Source organism: Carcharodon carcharias, chromosome 5 (genome assembly GCF_017639515.1).
Source record: "Carcharodon carcharias isolate sCarCar2 chromosome 5, sCarCar2.pri, whole genome shotgun sequence".
In the NCBI taxonomy this organism is placed as follows: Eukaryota; Metazoa; Chordata; class Chondrichthyes; order Lamniformes; family Lamnidae; genus Carcharodon; species Carcharodon carcharias.
The window spans coordinates 19,080,232-19,101,233 of NC_054471.1; the positions used below are offsets into that span (position 1 = coordinate 19,080,232).

General features: G+C 45.0%; 1 protein-coding gene across 1 annotated transcript in view; it reads left to right on the plus strand.

Annotated features, from left to right (window-relative positions):
- LOC121278118 (dynein heavy chain 8, axonemal-like) overlaps positions 1 to 21,002 on the plus strand; it is a 2,067,071-nt gene that overhangs the window by 1,686,979 nt on the left and 359,090 nt on the right. Inside the window, 3 exon segments of the mRNA XM_041188205.1 lie at positions 327 to 519; positions 3,787 to 3,909; positions 18,725 to 18,855. Coding sequence (XP_041044139.1) covers positions 327 to 519; positions 3,787 to 3,909; positions 18,725 to 18,855 — 447 coding nt within the window.

The following is a 21,002-nucleotide window of genomic DNA, read 5'->3' on the forward strand; positions in this document are numbered from 1 at the left end:
GAGCTATGTCTTTCAGGACTTGGTCAGCTCAGTCAGTAGTGTGCTATTGAACCAGCCTTAGTGATTGACATTGAAGACCCTCAACCAGAGTACATTCGGTGCCCTTGCCACCCTCATTGCTTCTTCCAAATGATATTAAACATGGAGTTGATTCATCAGTTGAAGAGCATGATGGGTGATAATCTGCAAGAAGTACCCTATGCCCATGCCTAAGTATTCATGAATACATAAAGATACAGATTTATGACTAATACCAAATAAAGTAGTTCTCTTCATGGCAGTAAAATTTATGATGATTAATTATTGACTTTTATGTTACTTCATAGATTTGTAAGTCAACAAGATAAAGATTGGTTTGAAAATGCAATTGCCCGTGCAGTTGAAAAAGTCATTGGAAAAGGAATAGCAGAAAAGCTTCATGAAGATCCATACTTTGTTGATTTCCTTCGGGATATGCCAGAACCAACTGGTGATGAGCCTGAAGATTATGTATTTGTTGTCCCAAAAATCTATGAAATGGTACATCATAACGTTGTCAGCTTGAAAGTGATTTTGTTAATCTTGCTATTCAGTCCTGATAAAAGCAATACCTGTTCCTTTTTGATAAACCTCAACCCCTCAACCCTGCCTTCTTAATCAAATCTCTCAATTCATTACTTTTCTAGAAATGTAACTAATTTTCGCTTGAATCTATTTCCATGAACTAGTATCAAATTTATTATTAACCACAAGTCTGCCAAAGCCTCTAGTGACCCATGTCTTTGGCAACCTTTCTTCTAATGAGATGATGGTTTGCGTATGTTAGTCAACATGTGTTTCACATTACTTGGTGTGGCATTTATTGCAGATGAAGACAGTGGGCTGAGTAGGTGCAGGATTCACTGGCCTCTGTTTTCTCTGGGCCGCCTTCTTCACTAGCTAAGCTTTCAATTTCTCCTCACTTCTTCCAGTACCCTTCCCAGCAGTCAGCCTCCAGAGGTTACGGCCATCAGCGACTGTCTCCCAGTAGTGTGTCAATACCGGCCATCTTCATATCATGCTTTCAGGTTTCATTATAGCAGAAGTATGGATGTTCAGTAGGTCGTGACCCAATAGCCAGTTCCCTATATAGAAGGTCTTGCGGCATACAGCTGTCATCCAACAGATGAATGCGGCTGACCCAATGTAGATGTCATTTATTTTGATTAGTGTATACTGTTATGAAAGCCAAACTTCCCTCGTTGGAGAACGCGGAGGTCAAGAACTTCAATTCCCAACGGGCCTCGGAGATTTTGTTTGTGCGCAGACTGAGAACTGCGCATGCGCAGATCGGGATTTTTTACATTTTTTAGGCCCAGTGCACTTGTGCATAAGAAAAACAGTGCAAAAACCCAAGTCAGGTGACCAGGAGTGAAGCACCATTGATAAGAGATGTCCCAAGCAGGGTACAAGAGAAAGGGGACAGCGAGAGGTCCTGAAGGGAGAAGGGACATGGACAGGTCCCAAAGGAGAAGCATGAGGGAGAGGTCCCAAAAGGAGAGTCCCAGAAAGGGGACAGGGACAGGAAGAGGTCTCAGTTCTTTTAAAAAGAGAGGAGCAGAGGAAAAAGGATCCAAACAGGAAAAGGGCTACAGGGAGCAGACTTTATGTAAAGAAGGCTCAAGGGAAGCCCTGGTTAATAAAGAGAGCTCAGACGATGTCCTGAAGATACAAGAAGGCAGGAGGTAGCACTGTGTTGCTGGTGGTTGGGACAAATGTATCCCTTTCGAGCAGTTGTGTTCTGCTTGGCGTCGTTGAAGATCTAAAGTTGTGCTTGAGGGTTGGCCTTTGAGTGAATACTTGGGAATACAGAGAAACAGAATCTCAGGAGACAAGATTGAAAACCTGTGAGGTGGGCCATCATTAAAGCCATCTGAGTTGGAGCAACATTTGGAAAAAATTCCAAGGTGAGATCTTTGAAGGTGAAGACAGGAATCCCTTGTGAAAGAAATAGAGTTTCAGTGAGATTGGTTGACTCTCAGTATTACTGATGCCTGGGTGGGTTGATGTTAAACTCGTGGACTCTGTTTTGGTCGCATCTACCATTTATTGTGTCGTGTAGTGTTTTTTACAGAATCACAGAATTTTAATGGCACAGAAGGAGGCCATTTGGCCCATTATGTCTGCACCGGCTCTCCAAAAGAGCATTATGACCTAGTGCCATTGCTCTGCCTTTCCCCCATACCCCTGCACATAATTTCTATTCAGGTAATCATCTAATGCCCTCTTGAATGCCTCGATTGAACCAGTCTCCACCACATTTCCAGGCAGTGCATTCCAGACCCGAACCACTCATTGTGTGAAAAAGTTTTTTCTCAAGTCATATTTGCTTCTTTTGATCACAGTTGTCTGTTAATTCACATGTACCTTATAGTTACGCTGAATGTTAGCATATAAGATAGATATTGTAAATTGTTTTACCTTTCTGACCTGGTGTGACCAAGACAGATCCCACAGATTTCTCAGCAACCCACCCAGACATCAGTAGCCACTGTGAGTCACAAAATCTCATTAAAACTATGTCTCCCTTATGAGGGATTTCAACTTCTCACTTCCTAAGATCTAGCTTCTGAATTCCCACAAAGGCCGGGCTGACTTGGATTGCCCCAATCACTGCTCACCTCCCAATGGTTCAACCTCTTCTCTTGGGATTACATTCCACAGGATTAACAAAGTTACACTCCTGCCTCTAATTACTTAAATACTTCCAACTCTTTCACAGACCACTAACTTCCCTGATCTGGCACAGCCTCTTGGTTTCTCCAGACTCCAGTCTCTCAGCTGAACTCAGCTATAAATGGCTCGCAGGGCTTCTCTGAGCCCTAACTGCCTCCAACATGGAACACGAGACCTTCTGCCACCCTCTTAGTTCCCTAGGACTTCTCAGATCCCTAATTTCCTGATTCCTACTAATGGTATCCAACCTCTTACCCTGCTACAGAACATTCACTCTCCCAGAATACACACAGAGAAATTGAAGCCAGGGAACCTTCTTAAGCTCCACCCATTTCCATGGCAACATAGCCTGCTGTGCTCTATACTTAAACTGATCTCCAAGTCAATTATCCCTCCTTTATAATTGCACCAACTAAACAATCCCACCTGCTTTTTAAGGCTCGTACCTTTCTAGCTGTTAACCCCTTAAATTAACATGGTCCCAACCTTTCAAGTGTAATAGACTCCAAGCTGCTTTAGTTGTATTTATCCCATTTTCTACTGTTAAACTTTAATCTTCTCAGAACTAAACATTACCTCTATAATATTAACATGAACCACAAATCTAATTTCAATTTGATTGAGCTGTAAGTACCAACATTCCAACTTCAGACAACCTGCCTTGCCACCAGTGATCCTCAATTAAGTCCAATCGTTGGGTATGAGGACAATGGAAAGGGGGCCAACAGTGGCCCTCAACAGTGCTTACTGGACAAAAGGAATACCTCTGCTTTTCCTGGGTTCCACAGGAGCAAAAAAACTGTCTTAAAGACTAACTTTTTTGCCTCAATGCTTAGGTGGCAGCGACTACTACAGAATTTTGAGCCGAGCAGGCCTGAAGCCGAAAGCCTCAGCAGCCCTCTAGTGGAATATCAGTAAATTGAATTTTATCACTCCTGTAAATGCATTAGCAAGAGGCATACACTATAATAAAGTAATTGTAGATTACTATGAAAGGATGAGGTATATTGGGTTCATGGCATGCTTAATTTTTCATTATTTTTATGATGTTATCTTTGTGATATTCTAACAGTTGTACTGAACATGTTCCAGATACCAAGTTATGAATTCCTGACTGAAAAATTGCAGTTTTATCAAGAACAACATAATGAAGGTGTCCGATCAGGCTTTTTTGATCTCGTCTTCTTCAAGGATGCAATGACACACCTGATAAAAGTGAGATTTTAGAATTCTAACTAATCATATACATGCTGAAAAAATAATTATATCTACCGGTAAGCTTTTCACAGAGGAAAATCAGGGGAGGAAAGAAGTAAAATAAATTTCCATATAGATTTATCCACAGATGTTTAGATTTCAGAACCTTTATAGCCATTCCAAATTTCATTCACCTCTAGTCAACCTTTTATACACCTTATCTTATACATCTAATGCCTAACTTTGGGAATTTTCAAATGTACAGTTACAGTCCTTCACAACTCTTTTTCCATTAGGCACTGAACCTTTCAACACCATTGTCATCCAAGTTTTCAAGGCATTTTCTTCTGCCTATCTATCAAAGATTTATCCTTTGCCCTCTTCTGTTCCTCATCTACATGCTGCATTTTACGACATCATGTGCAGGCACAGCATTAGTTTTCACATGTACTCTGATGACACCCGCCTATACCTCACAACCACCTCTCTCAACTCCTCCACTATTGCTAAATCATCAGACAGCTCATCTGACATCCAGTGCTGGATGAACAGAAATTTCCTCCAATTAAATATTCAGAAGACTAAAGCCATTGTTTTCAGTTCCTGTTCCCAACTCTGTTCCCTAACTACCAACTTCATCCCTCTCCCTGGCAACAGTTTTAGATTAAGCTAGTCAGTTCGCAACATTGGTATCATATTTGATCCCAAGATAAACTTCCAACCTCATAGTTGCACTAAGATTGCTTAGTCTGAGCTCAGCTGCTGTTGAAACCCATAACCATGTCCTTGTTCCCTCTAGAATAAATTATTTCAATGTGTCCCTGGTTGGCCTCCCACATTCTTCCCTCCATAAACTTGAGGTCGTATAAAACTCTGCTACCTGTGTCTTAACTTGCAGCAAGTTCCATTCTCCATTTACCCCATGTGGTCTCAGATCTACGTTGGCTCCAAGTAAAGCAAAGTCTTGATTTTAAAATTCTCATCCTTGTTTTCAAATCCTAACATGGCTTTCCCCTCCCCATCTCAGTAATGTTTTCCAACCCCACAACACAAGATATGTGAGCTCCTCTAATTCTGGTCTCTTGTGCATTCCCAATTATAGTTGTCCCACTACTTGTGACCATGCTTTTAGTTGTCAAGGCCCCAAGCTCTGGAATATCTCCTTCTGTGGCTCAGTATCATACTTCATTTTATGATGCTCCTGTGCAGTGCCTTGGGACATTACGTTAAAGGTGCTATATAAATATAAGTTTTTGTTATCTCAATAAGCATTTGCTAAGATGATGTGCCTTTTCCATTTTTCCTTTCCGTCACAAATTTTCTGGACATTTTGGATCTTGAGTTTCTTCTTTTGTATGTATAAGGACTTTAACAACAAGACAATATCAACTGCAGATTTCATCCAGAGCTTTCCCTCTAAGCAGTTTGATGTTATAACCTTTAGAAAGGAATGTTGGCATTTTCTGAACATTTAATTTGTATTCACTGCAAAAGATCTAGTCCAACATTTATTTGTGCTAATTTGTCATAATGGATGTTATTTTTGCTATGGCTTTTATTTGTAGTCATTTGTTCCAGAATATTTTGCTAGTTAACTTCCATGAAATTTGCTCTGATAGACCCAATCAGTGGTATTCTAGTTCATGCCTATTATTAATTGAACTTTATTGTTGACTGTTATCTACGTTGATCAATTTTTTTTTGCAGTATTTTCAATCTCCAGGATTAGGTAATGCCTCACCACTGGCCAGCACTGGTGTTTTAGGAAAGCAAAAATGTTCTCCACCTGTGCTAACCAGTACCAAAGTGTCAACCTGTGCCAAGTGAAGAAGGCCTACTGATAATCATTGTTTGATACTATTAAATACTTCACCATTCTGTCATTTCCACTCAATACAGCCCCATTATAGTAAAACCAAAGCATTGTACAGTCTCCCTCTATAACTTCCATTTTCTCAGAGCTAGAACATTCTTTCTTCCTGCAATTGTCAAGATTTTAAAATTCATATTGGACAACAACAACCACGACTTTCTATCAAATTGTGGGGCTGAATTGTACCATGTGCTTGATTCACCACCCCTCCTTCCCTGCTAAAATGTTTGACAGGGAACAGCTGTGGGGAACAGATTGGCTGTTAATAGGATAGAGGTGGGACTTGGAGACAGAGGAAACTTGGGAGGTAAAACCTTGGTGGGCGCCCACCAACAGACCCAGAGGGCCCATTAAGGAGGGACCCACCCCTCCACCCCCCCAACTGTCCCCCCAACCACCCGCCACCAGCCCATGCAAAGAAAACTGCAGGGTTGGGTGCTTGGCATGGGCATCTCATGCCACTGGCTAAATCCTCAGCAGCAACAGTTTGTGGCCCTTAATTGGGCATAAAGTTCCCATTTAATGACATCATTTGGTCAGGCAGGCAGCCTAACACCAGTGCCTGCTGCTGGTAAAATTGCGTGGGGCTAGGGGCAGGCGGGTAGGTGGCCACCTGCTGAATTTTCAATGCCCTGCCATCTTCAATCTCATCAGCGATGGAGCACATAATTCAGCCCATTGAATTTTACTGCACAGGATGAGGTCATTGTGGCCATCTGCAATGTCTTTGTTAAAACAATTTAAATCTAAACGCTCTGTCTTGCATTTTCTCCATAGTCCTATATGCTTATATAAATATTTAATCAATTTCTCTTTAAAAGATCTAATTGACACAATTTTAATAAGAGCAATTCAGTTCTGTTTGGTTTTAAAGCTGAAGAAAGCTAACACTTAATGTTGACAAAAGGTGTAAAAATTGTTAGCTTGACAATTGGGAGCATTTTAAATATCAGCACATGATATTTAAACACTGATACTAAATACTGTGCAACCATCAGTAATCATACCTACTTCTGACCTTATGATGGAGGGAAGGTCATTGGGAAGTTTAACTGAATGGTCCTTCAGTTTTTCCTTCTGTTCTTATTTCCAGTGATTCATGCTGGATTCAGCTACAGGAGTACCAGCAGCTGTTTAGGACCTCATCAAAATGACCTAATGAGTCTACGTAGATTGTCTATTTTACCATGGACAGGGAAGGTAGAGAAGGCAATCAGATTTTGTCTTATCCCATCCTGCTTGACTTCCCTTTCTCCCACCACTTAAAAACTCTGAAGCCTACCATAGTGTTTCCGTCATAGCTGAGATTAATTAATGCGGCAGGACCACTGATTATGGGTAGGCATTTTCTAGTCTATGGTTGGTACCTTTCTACATGATTCATTTTGGCCATTAATTCACCTCTGAAACCACACATTCTCTGCCAAGAAGTTTTGAGTTGAACTGACATGGCAAACCATGACAAGGACGCTATCCTGAGGAATTCCTGCAACGATGTCCTTGGACTTCAATGATTGGTCTCCAACAACCATAGTCATCTTCCTTTGTGTGAGGTATGACTCCAACCAGTAGAGAGTTTTACCCCGATTACCAGTGACTCTAATTTTGCTCTGGATCCTTGATGCCACACTCAGTCAAAATCTGCCATGATGTCAAAGGCAGTCACTCAAACCTCATCTTTTAATTTCAACTCTTTTGGACATGCTTGAATTAAGGTTGTAATGAGGTCAGCAGTCAGTAAGTTGGGGAGGGAGTGACATGGTGGTAATGTCACCGAAATAGTAATCCAGACACCCATGCAAATGCTCTGGGGACCTGGATTCAAATTCCACCATGACAGCTGTTGGAATTTAAATTTAACTAATTAATCAACGTGGAATTAAAAATCCCAATGATGGTGACCATTAAATTATCATTAACTGTTGGTCAAACCTATCTACTTCACTCCTTTTAAGGAAGGAAATCTGCCCAGAAGTGATTCCAGAACTACAGCAATGTGGTTGACTCTTAAATGCCCTCTGAAATGGCCTAGCAAGCTATTCCGTTGTACCGAACCACTACAAAGCCAAAAAGGTATGAAACTGGATGGACTATCCAGCATTGAGCTAGGCACCGGAAATGACAACACACTCAGCCTTGTCAACTTTGCAAATACCTCCTTACTAACACCTGGGGCTTATGCCAACATTGGGAGAGCTGCCTGACAGACTATTCAAGTAACAGCGGAACATAGTCATACTCACCGAATCAAGGATGTCCTGCAGCTGCTCCATGACATCCTTGACCCTGGCACCAGGGAGGCAGTACACCATCCTGGAGTCATGTTTGCTGCTACAGAAGTGGCTGTCTGATCCCCTGACTATTGAATCCCATATCACTATTGCCCTCCATTCTTCTTCCTTCCCCACCCCCCGCCCCATTGTACAGCTGAGTTGCCCGTGGCGCCACAGGCTTAACTCTGGCTGCACTCCCCTGAGGAACCATTGCCCTCATCAGCATCCAAAATGGAAAACTAGTTAGCAAGCAGGATAGATTCAGGGGAATCCTGCACTACCTGCCTGGTTTTCTTAGACTGCCTGGCAGTCACCACACATTCCCTCTCTGGCTGTGCGCTTCTGACCTGCGGTGTGACCACCTCCCTGAAAGTGCTATCCACTCAGTCCTTTGCCTCGTGGATGCACAACAGTGACTCCAGCTGCCGCTCAAGTTCCAAAACCTGTGCTTAAACTTGCACAGCTGGTGACAATTCCTATGGATGTATTCGTCTGGGACACATGGTGCGTCCACGACTTCACACATACCACAGGATGTGCACTCCACTTGGATGAGCTGACCTGCCATCCCTTAACTCTAAAAACTATTTACTACACTTAGGGCAGAATTTTCTGGTGGTGGGGGGTGGGGATGGCGGAGCAGGAATGGGCGCCCGCGATGAGGTCCGTGCCACCATTTTACATGGTCGGGCCAATTAAGGCCCACCCAGTGTATTTCCCGACTCCTGAGGATAGTGGGAATGTGCGGGCTGCGGCAGGCATGCACAGACCGCCAGGTCCAATGGCGACCCAGCAGTCTGTTTAAAAGAAGGCCTGGCAGCCTCATGTAGGCTGCTCACAATGGCCAGTGCTAGGCTGTAGCATGGGGGTCGGGTGAACAGGCCAGGCTGGAGGTTAGACCTACCGAGCAGGCCAGGCTGGACGGTTAGCACTTTTTCATGAGGGGTGCGCCCCTCGTTTTTCTGATGACTGCCTTGCTGTTCTCCTCGAGGAGGTGGCAGCACAGTAGGAGATGTTGGGCCCCCAGGATGGGGGGAGGAGGCCCCCCCCACATGACAAAATGTGCTGGGAACACATGGCAGACATGGTGAGCTCCCGCGATGTGGTGCGGCACACCTGGATCCAGTGTCGCAAGCGCTTCAACGATCTGTTGCGCTAAGGCAGGGTGAGTACCATGTTGGCATTGGGCATTTAACCCAGCAGGTAGTCTTACCCAGTGCGGCACTCACCCACTCCCCCCAAGTTTCAGTGTCGTGACTGCATTGAATCCGTTGATGGCATTTTTCCTTTGCTGGGTGGGCAAGCAGATAGTGCCCGTGCTGAGGTCAACCTGAGTGGGTCAAGAGGAGATAAGTTTTCCCCTGCAGCATGTGTTGATCTGAGTCCCACATGACTGGTATGGGGGCAACCTGGAGGGGCTGCACCTAGGCGCAGACACAGAATTCCAGGACATGTCCTAGTCAGGGCGATGAGCTGGTGGAAGGGAGCTTCAAGGTGGCGTGGCAATGAACCATCTGCTGCTCTCTACATTGCACGTGCTTGCACTTCCTTGCTATGGGAGGAAATACCATGTGGTTCCTAAAGTGATGTAGGCAGCATGTGTCCAAGGGGGCAGTGGGGGGGATGGGGAGCAAGTCTAGCACCTTTGTCTGAGTGATCGGCTGCAGCGGCTGAGGAGGCACTGGAGGCCTGATATGTCCCACGCTGGTTGGGGTGTGCCATGCACAAACAGGGTCCATGCGCAATTTGCCCTAATCAATGCTCTTCTCTCCTTTTCAGAAGAAGAATGCACAGAACACAGCCAAGCATGTGAGGGCTGGAGGCAGCCAGGCACAGCTTCGAGCAGGATGCCCTTGAACTGGAGAGGTGCCATGCTGGTGTCAGTGAGGCTGGGGTGCCACAGCCAGAAATTTATGCCCAACAGTGAGGTCCACATTGTCCTCCCAACAGCCATAGCACTGATGATTGGTAAATTAGTTATTGTTGCAACATTGCTGGGCCTTTGGTTATGGAAGATTGATTGCATAATGAGCTGGGGGAACAGGATGAAGTTTGTCATTGTCTGCACTAACTGATCCACTATCCTTGTTCTTTCTTTCAGCATCATCAGAGCAGGGCCGGGAGGAGGAGCAGCAGATGCCCCCTCTCACACCTGAGGAGCCTGAAGTCTCACCAGCATCACACCATCTCTGCCAGGCAGGCACTAGTGCAGATACTAGCACCTCAGCGGGAATTCGAACAACTGCTAGCATCCTGGGGCACAGAGGTGAGGGCACTTCACACTCGCTGGAGTAGCTGCCAGAGACAGAGTGCCCATGACTCCAGCAGTTGGGAGATTGCAGGGGACCAGGCATATGTTCAGTCAGTGCCTGATGATGTGTCTCTGGAGTCGTCTGCGACGCAGTAAATGCAGGAAATGCGGCCGGGTGTGCGGGAGCATCTGGGGATGATACATGAGGCTATGCTTGACTTGGTCTCTGTGGTAGAGGAGTCTACGTGGACGCTTGCCAAAGCAATGAGCCGGATGTCTGAATGCCAAGCTTCCTCCATGTAGACAGTGGCAACTCTCATGGAAAGCCTACACCAGGAGACCCATCAGGGCTTCCTGGGGATGCACTCTGACCAGCAAGCCTGCACATTGGCATTGACCTCAGCTGGCCAATCTCAGTGCCAGTGTCGGAGATGGTGTGGGCATCAAGCTTCCCAACTCGTTGCCCATCCATCCACGGTGAGCAGAGAGGTCCAAAGCGACCTTACGTCGGCGCAGCAGCTGCCTATCGTCTCTGCGGGCACCTCTCAGGGTGCTCCGGATGAGGGCGGCAGTTCCTTCGCCCCTCTCCCAGTGACTGTTTTATCCGGTTATGGAATTGGCAGCTCCCTCCCAGGCGGAGCCAGCATAGGCTCCATGGGCCAAGGGACAGCCGCCAAGGTCATCGAGGCGAACAGAACAGGACAGAGACTGTCTCAGGTGCCACTCCGAGCAATGGGGCAGCACCAAGACATAGTACCCATAAACAAAAGCATAAGGCACTTTAGGCACAGCACAGGTTTCTCACTAGTGCTTTTGTGTTGGCCCGAGACAAGGTCCTTTATTAGTTCTTTTTGATTGTTAACGCTGTTGTTTTCTCTTTGTGATAAGTTATTTTGCTTCACACATTAAATGCAGATATGTGACCATGGCTGAGGGTGCCTCATTTCTTCTGCATGTGTATGGTTGACAAAAGTGTAATGAGTGATTTATTCAATATTCAGCTTTCTTTACAAGGCCCTTAGTTAGTGCTGCTGACCTAGCAGATTTTGCACTTAGGTGTCGAGTATCAAGGCGGCAGCCCAGGCTTGTCCTGGGAATCCATCTATGCTGTGCTAGCTGAAGGTTCATTGGATTAAAGCCTCCCGTGTGTTCCTGCCTCCCTGGAATATGCCCGGGTCAGTGTCTACCCCCTCAGCATTTCCTTGTGCCTGCTCATCCTCAGAATCACTGCTGGACTTATCGTGTGCAGCCGCAGCCACTGTGTCGACGTCTTCATTGTCCACTGCGTCCCCCCTTTCCAGTGCAAGATTGTGGAGAGCGCAGCATGCAACCAATATCAGCGACACACGATCTGGGGGGTACTGGAGTGCGGCCCCTGAACGGTCTAGGCACCAGAAGCGCATCTTGAGAAGACCGATGGTTCTCTCTACCACAGCCCTTGTGGAGGTGTGGCTCCTATTGTACCGCTGCTCAGCTTCTGTTCTTGGATGTCAGAGAGGCGTCATGAGCCACCTTCTGAGGGGATAGCCCTTGTCATCCAGCAGCCATCCATCCAGCCGAGCCAGAGCACTGAAGACCCCCAGCACCTGTGAGTGTCTGAGGATGTAGGCGTCTTGGGAGCTGCCTGGGTACCTTGCACAGACTTGAAGAATCTGCATCCTGTGATCACACACTATCTGCACGTTCATGGAGTGGAAGCCCTTCCTGTTGACAAAGGCACCAGGTTCACCTGCTGGCACCTTGATGGCCACTTGTGTGCATTCTATAGCACCCTGGATGCAGGGGAAGCCAGCAATGGCCGCGAAGCCTCTGGCTCGCTGTGTCTGGCTTGCCTGGTCCCAACAGAAGTGGATGAAGGTCTTTGCATGCCTGAACAGAGCATCTGTAACCTGCTTGACATGAGTGAGCACAGCTGATTGGGAGACACTGCAAAGATTACCTACTGAGCCCTGGAAGGAGCCAGAGGCATAGAAGTTGAGGGCAGCTGTGACCTTCAGAGCCGCTGGCATGGGGATGACTCAGGCCCAATCATCTGACAGGTATAGTCGACTGTCTCCCTTGAGAGATGGAGCCTCCTTTGGCACTGCACCTCGGATATACTGAGTTAACTGCTTTGCCACCTGTATACTCTGGCAGCAGGATAGTGACGTCTTCTGTGGCCCCTTCTGCCTTGGACAACCTCTTGACCCTGCACCCCTGATGCCCAGCCTGACCTCCAAAAGGTGGCTTCCCTGGAGGCTGAATATGCATTCCTGGCCTCCTCCCCCTTCTAGCCCTCCTTTCCTCCTCGTAGGAGCTGCCTCCAGTGGAAAGTTCAGCTCACATTCCCAGGCTAAGGGAAGGCTTCCTGAAATCTGCAGGCCCAGAAAAGATTCCTCACTGCAGAGTGCTGACCTGAACGTTAAGAGTCCAGAAAAAGCAGCTTGGGTGCATTCTGAAGTACTGCAGATCACACAGGCAAGTTTGAAAAACTTTCAACAATAAATACTTCACAGAGCATATTCATAACCCCACTGAGCCTTCTTATCCCACCCATGGATGAGGTTAATACAAATGTCTCCTACCTGTCCGCCCGTTGCACCCGTGTGCCAACCCGAAGATTGCACAGGCGCCAGAAAATTGGTGTCCATTGAACACTAAAGGGCCTAAAGTAGCCCGTTTATTAATAGCTGGTGAGCCTCGCCCTCTATTTATCCGCTGCCTGAGTAGAAGAGACCCTCCCAGGCCCGGCTGTCTCCACTCCCAGGAGGTGAGTGAAGGCCCTGAGCCTCGCCCTCTATTTATCCACTGCCTGAGTAGAGGTGTCCCTCGCAGGCCCAGCTGTCTCTGCTCCCAGGAGGGGAGTGAAGGCCCCGAGCCTCACCCTCTATTTATCCGCTGCCTGAGTAGAGGTGTCCCTCGCAGGCCCGGCTGTCTCCACTCCCAGGAGGTGAGTAAAGCCCCCGAGCCTCACCCTCTATTTATCCGCTACCTGAATAGAGGTGTTCCTCCCAGTCCCGGCTGTCTCCGCTCCCGCAAGGTGAGTGAAGGCCCTCAGCCTCACCCTCTATTTACCTGCTGCCTGAGTACAGGTGTCCCTCCCAGGCCTGGCTGTCTCTGCTCTCGGAAGGTGAGTGAAGGCCTCGAGCCTCGCCCTCTATTTATCTGCTGCCTGAGTGGAGGAGTTCCCTCCCAGGCCTGGCTGTTTCCACTCCCAGGAGGTGAGTGAAGGTCCCAAGCCTCGCCGTCTATTTATCCATTGCCTGAGTAGAGGTGTCCCTCGCAGGTCTGGCTGTCTTGCTCCCAGATGTAGAATCAGTTTGGGTGGACAAGCGGAATCGTAGGGGAAAGAAGTCACTGGTGGGTGTGGTCCACAGGCCCCCTAACAGTAACCACAATGAAGGAAAAATTGTACAAGGAGAAATATTGGTTGTATGTGATGAAGGGACAGCAATAATCATGGGTGATTTTTATCTACACATAAACTGGAAAAGCCAGACTGGCAGTAGAGCCTGAATGAAGAGTTCATAAAATACTTTCAAGATATTTTTTCAGAAGAGCACATCCTGGAACCAATTAGAGTGCAGGTTATATTTGGCTTGGTATTGTGTAACATGGCAGGATTAATTAATGACCTCAGAGTGAAGGCACCCCAAGGTAGCTTTGATCGCAATATGATTGAATTTTACATCCAGTTTGGAAGGGAGAAGATAAATACAAAATACTGCGGATGCTGTAAATCTGAAACAAAAATAAAAATAGCTGGAAAAACTCAGCAGGTCTGACAGCATCTGCGGAGAAGAATACAATTAATGTTTCAAGTCTGTATGACTCTTCATCAGAACTGAGGAAAAGTAGAAATGAGGTGAAATATAAGCTGGTTGAGGGGGGTGGGACAGGTAGAGCTGGATAGAGGGCCAGTGGTAGGTGGAGGCAAAGAAGAGATTGCCAAAGATGACATAGACAAAAGGACAAAGGGGTATCGACGGTGGTGATATTACCTAGGGAATGTGCTAATGGTGACATTAAGGGTAGAAAGCAGGATGAGCAAGTGACACATAGCCTTAGTGAGGGTGGGGTGGGGGGAAGGAATCGGAATAGGCTAAAAGATGGAGATGAAATAATGGATGGGAATATATTTTTAAAAATGGAAATAGGTGGGAAAAGAAAAATATATTTTAAAAATATAAATAATTAGAAAAAGGGGGATCGGAAAGGGGGTGGGGATGGAGGAGAGAGTTAATGATCTGAAGTTGTTGCACTCAGTATTAAGTCCGGCAGGCTGTAAAGTGCCTAGTCAGAAGATGAGGTGCTGTTCCTCCAGTTTGCGTTGAGCTTCACTGGAATATTGCAGCAGGCCAAGGACGGACATGTAGGCATGAGAGCAGGGTGGTGTGTTGAAATGGCAAGCGATAGGGAGGTCTGGGTCATGCTTGCAGACAGACCAAAGGTGTTCCGCAAAGCGGTCACCCAGTCTGCGTTTGGTCTCTCCAACGTAAAGGAGACCGCATTGGGAGCAGCAAATGCAGTAACTAAATTGAGGGAAGTGCAAGTGAAATGCTGCTTCACTTGAAAGGCGTGTTTGAGCCCTTGGACGGTGAGGAGGGGGGAAGTAAAGGGGCAGGTGTTGCACCTTCTGCGGTTGCATGGGAAGGTGCCATTTTTTGAAAGGAAGAAGAGTGGGTCTGAGACTAGTATTTTAAACTTAGATAAAGGAAACTATGTGAGCATGAAAGCTGAGCTAGCTGAAATTATCTGACTACTAGGCTAGGAGATAAATCAATAGAGAAACAGTGGCAGAAATTTAAGGGGGTTTTGCAGAAGACTCGGAATAAGTGTATTCCTACTATAAAGAGCAATCTTAAGGGGTGGACCCACGTGGTTAACTAAAGAAGTTAAGGAACACATCAAACTTAAGGAAAAAGCATATAACTGTGCAAAGATCAGTGGCAGGTCAGATAATTGTTCAGAATATAAAGAACAGCAGAGAATAACTAAGAGGTTAATCAGGAGATCAAAATTATAGTATGAGACGAAGCTAGCTCGAAATGTAAAAACAAGTAGCAAGAGATTATAGAGGTATTTAAAAAGACCAAGAGTAATTAAAGTGAGTGTTGGTCCTGCAGAGAATGAGAGTGGGGAGCTAATCATAGATAATAAGGAAAGGGAGGATGATATGAACAAATATTTTGCTTCTGTCTTCACTATAGAGGATACAAAAAACATTCCAGTCATAGCTATAAACCGGGGATGCAGTGGAGAGGGAAATTTGGTGAAATTACAATCACTAGGGTAGCGGTACTGAGCAAACTGATGGAGCTGCAGGCTGACAAGTCTTCAGGTCCTGATGAATTTCATCCTCGGGCCTTAAAAGAGATGGGTAATGAATTGGATGCGTTGATGTTAGTTTTTCAAAATTCGCTACATTCTGGAAAGTCTCCATCAGATTGGAAAGTAGCAAATATAAACCCTATATTCAAGAAGGGAGGGAGGCAGAAAACAGGAAACTATAGGCCAGTTAGCTTGACATCTGTTGTGGGGAACGTATTAGAATTGATCATTAAGGAGGTTCTTGCTGGGCACTTAGAGAAACTCAAGGTAATCGAGAAGAGTCAGCATAGCTTTGTGAAAGGGAAATCATGTTTAACCAATGAATTGGAGTTCTTTGAAGGAGTAACATGTGCTGTGTATAAAGGGGAGCCTGTAGATATTCTGTACTTGGATTTCCAGAAGGCATTTGATAGAGGGTAACATATTACAGAATCACAGAATTTTAACGACACAGAAAGAGGCCATTCGGCCCTGTGTCTGCACTGACTCTCCAAATGAGTATTATGACCTAGTGCCATTGCCCTGCCTTTTCTCCGTACCCCTGCACATTGTTTCTATTCAAATAATCATCTAATGCCTTCTTGAATGCTTTGATTGAACCTGCTCCACCACACTTCCAGGCAGTACGTTCCAGACCTGAGCCACTTGTTATGTGAAAAAGTTTTTTCTCATGAAGTCCATATTAGCATGGAGAAAAGATTGGCTGGCTAGCAGAAAACAGAGCGTATGCATAAATGGGTCTTCTTCTGATTGGCAGGGTGTGACAAGTGGAGTCCCGCAGGGATCTGTGCTTGGGCCTCAACTTTTTATAATTTATATCAAGGTCCTAAATGAGGGGAGCAAAGACATGGTAGCTAAATTTGCAGATGACACAAAAGATAGGTAGGAAAGTATGTGAAGAGGATGTAAGGAGGTTGCAGATGAATATAGATAGGTTGAGTGAGTGGGCAAAAATATGGCAGATGGAGTATAATGTAGAAAAATATGAAGTTATTCACTTTGGGAAGGAAAATAAAAAAGAGTAATACTTAAATGGAGAATTGCTGCAGAATTTCAAGCTGCAGAGGGATCTAGGTATTCTAGTGCATGAGTTACAAGAAGTTAGTATGCAGGTACAGCAAATAATTAAAAGGGCTAATGGAATGCTATCCTTTATAACAAAAGGAATTGAACATAAAAGTAAAGACGTCATGCTCCAGTTATACAGGGCATCATTGAGACCACATCTCAAATATTGTGTGCAGTTTTGGTCTCTTTATTTAAGGAAGGATATAAATGCATTGGGGACAGTTCAGAGGAGGTTTACTAGATTGATACTTGAAATGAGCGCATTGCCTTATGAGGGAAGGTTAGACTGACTGGGCTTGTTACCATTGGAGTTTAGAAGAGTGAGGGGTGACTTGGTTGAAGTATAAAAGATTCTACATGGTATTGACAAGTGGATGCAGAAATGATGTTTCCTCTTGTGGTTGAGTCCTGGACTAGGGGGCACTGTTTTAAAATTAGGAGTTGCACTTTTAGGACGGAGATGAGGAGAATTTTTTTCTCTCAAAATGCTGTGTGACTTTGGAATTCTCTGCTTCCAAAGGTGGTGGAGACAGAGTCATTGAATATTTTTAAGTCAGAGGTAGATAGATTCTTCTTTTGCAAGGAACCAAAGGGTATCAGAGATAGTGGGAATGAGGAATTCAAAACACATCCTAATCAGCCATGATCTTATTGAGCGAGGAGCAGACTCGAGGGGCAAAATGGCCTATTTCTGCTCCTATTTCATATGTTTGCATATACTTCCTAAATTTTAAAATGACTGAATGTCTGGCTATGACAAATTTAAAGGGAATTATACACAGGCTTTCTAATTTTCATAGGCCAGGCCTGGCCATTGGATCCTCCTCATTTGCTAAGACAAAGAGCCCTGAAACCTTCCTTTCTAATTGTTAATGGTTGGCACATTAATAATCTCAGGAATCCAGACAAAAGAATATACACCCTTTGTCAAAGCCAAAGTGGAGAGTTGGGAGTCATGTGACATGACCCCCCCAAGCTGGAGATATCTGTGATATTGTCTTATGGAAGTGCAAAACTCAGTCTGCCATCTTCCACCTAGCAAGTAGCAGCTCAGAAAAAGGCTCTGTCCAGATTTCAATGCCTGCCCCCATTTACACTGGGACTTCTGAACTCCGATACCATCACCGACAAGACAATTTTTCTCTGTGTGTCTGTCTCATCATGGAAGTCAACTCTGCTGGATAAGTAAATTGTCCAGCATCAGTTCAGCCTGCTGACTTCTGTGAAGGAATTTACCATTCGACTTTTTATTCTGGACTCTAGTCTTACGTGAAACAATAATTTCCTTTACACTGTGGTCTCTTTGCCCTGTAAAATTGTCATTCTCTTTCCCTCCTTGATTGTATGAATGCACAAAGGGCTAGGTAGCAACACCCCCTAACCACACACCCCCATTACACCCCCCCCCCCCCCCCCCGCCCGTGTTTTGAGTGTGTGTGAATAAACCCTCTGAATTTACCCTATCTGGAGTTTGCTATGGGGTTATTAGTAAATATTGGATCACACCAAAACTGAGGCGTTAGTAAATCAAAACATCTTTCTGTTCATGGATGGGTGGTGAGAGGAGAAATCAGGGCTGTTTACATTAAACCCTTTCCTACCCCTAACAAGAGCATAATTTACTGCTACTTCCAGGCTTTTTGCTTCAATCTAAATTGCATGCATATATTTCAGTTTTGTTATATGCCCTTTTTAACCATTGGGGCATACATGGCTTTATTTTGTTTCAGAATGGTTTTGAAGACAATCCATTTGCCCTCAGCATTTGCCTGCCTATATAATAAGGTTCTCCAGTCAGTCCATTTATACTGAATCATCAGATATTTTAGTAAAATTAACCTTCCTGAAATCATTTACCTTCCTGATCATGATTACCTGCAGGCTTTATTTGGCCCTTTAGATTAAAGGTAACTAAATTATAATAAGCGATTGATATCTTTGTATCTTATACCCAAAAGAGATTGATAAGCATTAACTATTTACGCTGCGCTGCTTCTTTAGTCTCTTCACTTACAAAGAAAAATCATAAATCTGACAGCAGAAAAATATATTTTGCAGATATCTCGTATAATCCGTACAGATTGTGGAAATGCTTTGCTGGTTGGAGTCGGTGGTTCTGGAAAACAAAGCTTTACAAAGCTGGCATCTTATATTGCTGGATATAAAATCTTTCAGATCACTTTAACAAGGTATGTAAAAAAAAATTGCAGTCATTTTATAGTTGGTAATGAAAATTTTAACTTTTTTAGGCTGGATCACTATTCATGGAAAATCACATGGCGGGAAATAGTTTTGAGCCACATTTAGTCGCAAGACTAGATTTTTCTTTTCCCACCTACTTCCATTATTTTTAAATGTATTTCCATCCATTGTTTTATCTCTACCTTTTAGCCTTTTTTGATTCCTTCATCCCACCCCACCCCATCCCCACTAGGGCTATCTATACCTTGCTTGTTTTGCTTTCTACCTTTAATTAGCATATTCCTTAGATAATATCACCACCTTCAACACCTCTTTGTCCTTTTGTCTGTGACATCTTTTGGTTATCTCCACCTATCAATGGCCCTCTATCCAGCTCTACTTGTTCCATCACCCCACCCCACCCACCCCCCACCCCCCCCAACCCCCCTCCCCACCCTTTACACCAGTTTATATTTCACCTCTCTTCTATTTTTACCTAGTTCTGTTGAAGGGTCATTCGGACTCAAAACGTTAACTATGTTCCTCTCCGCAGATGCTGCCAGACCTGCTGAGCTTTTCCAGGTATTTTTGTTTTTGTTTTGGATTTCCAGCATCCGCAATTTTTTGCTTTTATATTAAAACATTTCCCTTTTACTTAGGGAAGAATTTTGCCCTTGGCGGGAGTGCTTGGCAGGGGTAGGTGGTGGTGGTCGGGAAGCCGCGATGTTATGCTGGTGGGGCAGTTAAAGACTGCCCAGCGTGAAACGTGAGTGGCAGCGCTGAGCGCAGCCTGTGCGGGTGGGGGGAGGAGGGTGAGCAGGCCAAGTGCAAACATTGAGCATGTGCACGAGTGAACACAGCATAATCTCCCTGAGTCACGGAGCTGCCTCAGGGAGATGAAGAGACATTTTAAAAAATAAAAATGTAATGAAACATGTCCCCACGTGTGACTCTGTCACATGATCAGGGACATGTTATTAATTAAACTTTTTTTTATTATTATTTGCTTTTGGAAAACTCATCCCACCCATGGATAAGGTTTCCAAAAAATGCAAAGGCTGCTTGGCCTTTTCGCCTGCCCACCGACCTCCTTTCTCTTGTACTCAATGTCTCTATTAATAAAGCCTAAGATACTATATACTTTATTAACCGCTCTTTCAACATACATTGCCATCTTCAATGACCTATGTACATATACACCGAGGTCCCTCTGTCCCTGCACCTCCTATAGAGTCTCCCTTCATTTTACACTGCCTCACCATATTCTTCCTGCCAAAATTGATCACCTCACACTTCTTGGCATTGAACTTGTCTGCCCAATCCACCAACATGTCTATATCCTTTCTCAGCAATTTTTAAACTAAAACAATGACCACAGTGCCACACCATCATTGTGGAGCTGGATCTCCACCACAGCTGTTGCCAGGCAGGTGGGGAGGGCCTCAAAACCTGCCCGGAGAACTGTGTGCCACCTCCAGTCTGCCTCCTGCAGCTAGCCCAGTTCCCGATACCACAGGGGAATCTGCAGGCTGACTGAAAAATTCTAGTTCGCTCTGTTAATTGTTCTTTATAAGTCATTTACTTGTGGGCAGCTAGCCCTTCCTCCTCTGGGCAAATGGCATAGGGATGGGCTGATGACAGCATGCCAGCCCGCAGTGCAAATTTTCATGCCTGCCCACTTTCATAGTCTCTGCCCAGGTATTAGTCCACCACCAATGTGGAACTAGCAGCTTAATACACCCTGTTCTCCCATTAATGAGAAAAGATTAGTAGCCATGACCGCCTGTGACACTGGGGTACTCACCAAGCAGGGTTTCACATACTTCACCCTTATCTCTTCCAACTTCCCTCATCCCATACACTCTCCTTGACAAGCTATAGACAAAATACATCATCACTAAGTTTCACTCTTGCAACCACCAGTTCAGATACTGACCTTTGATGTTAGTTTAAAAACAGGATTTGTATCGAGTGACCAACCAGGCACATTCATAGGAGCCCGAGCCCGGATAGGATAGTGACAGTTTACTGATGAGCAAAGTCATATACAAGTTTTGCTACAGAGGTCAGATGCAGACTTTGATGTGCCAGGGCATTAAAGATGAGCAAACATCAGAAAATTCTGGACCACTGGACAGTCTGCCAGAGACTTGTG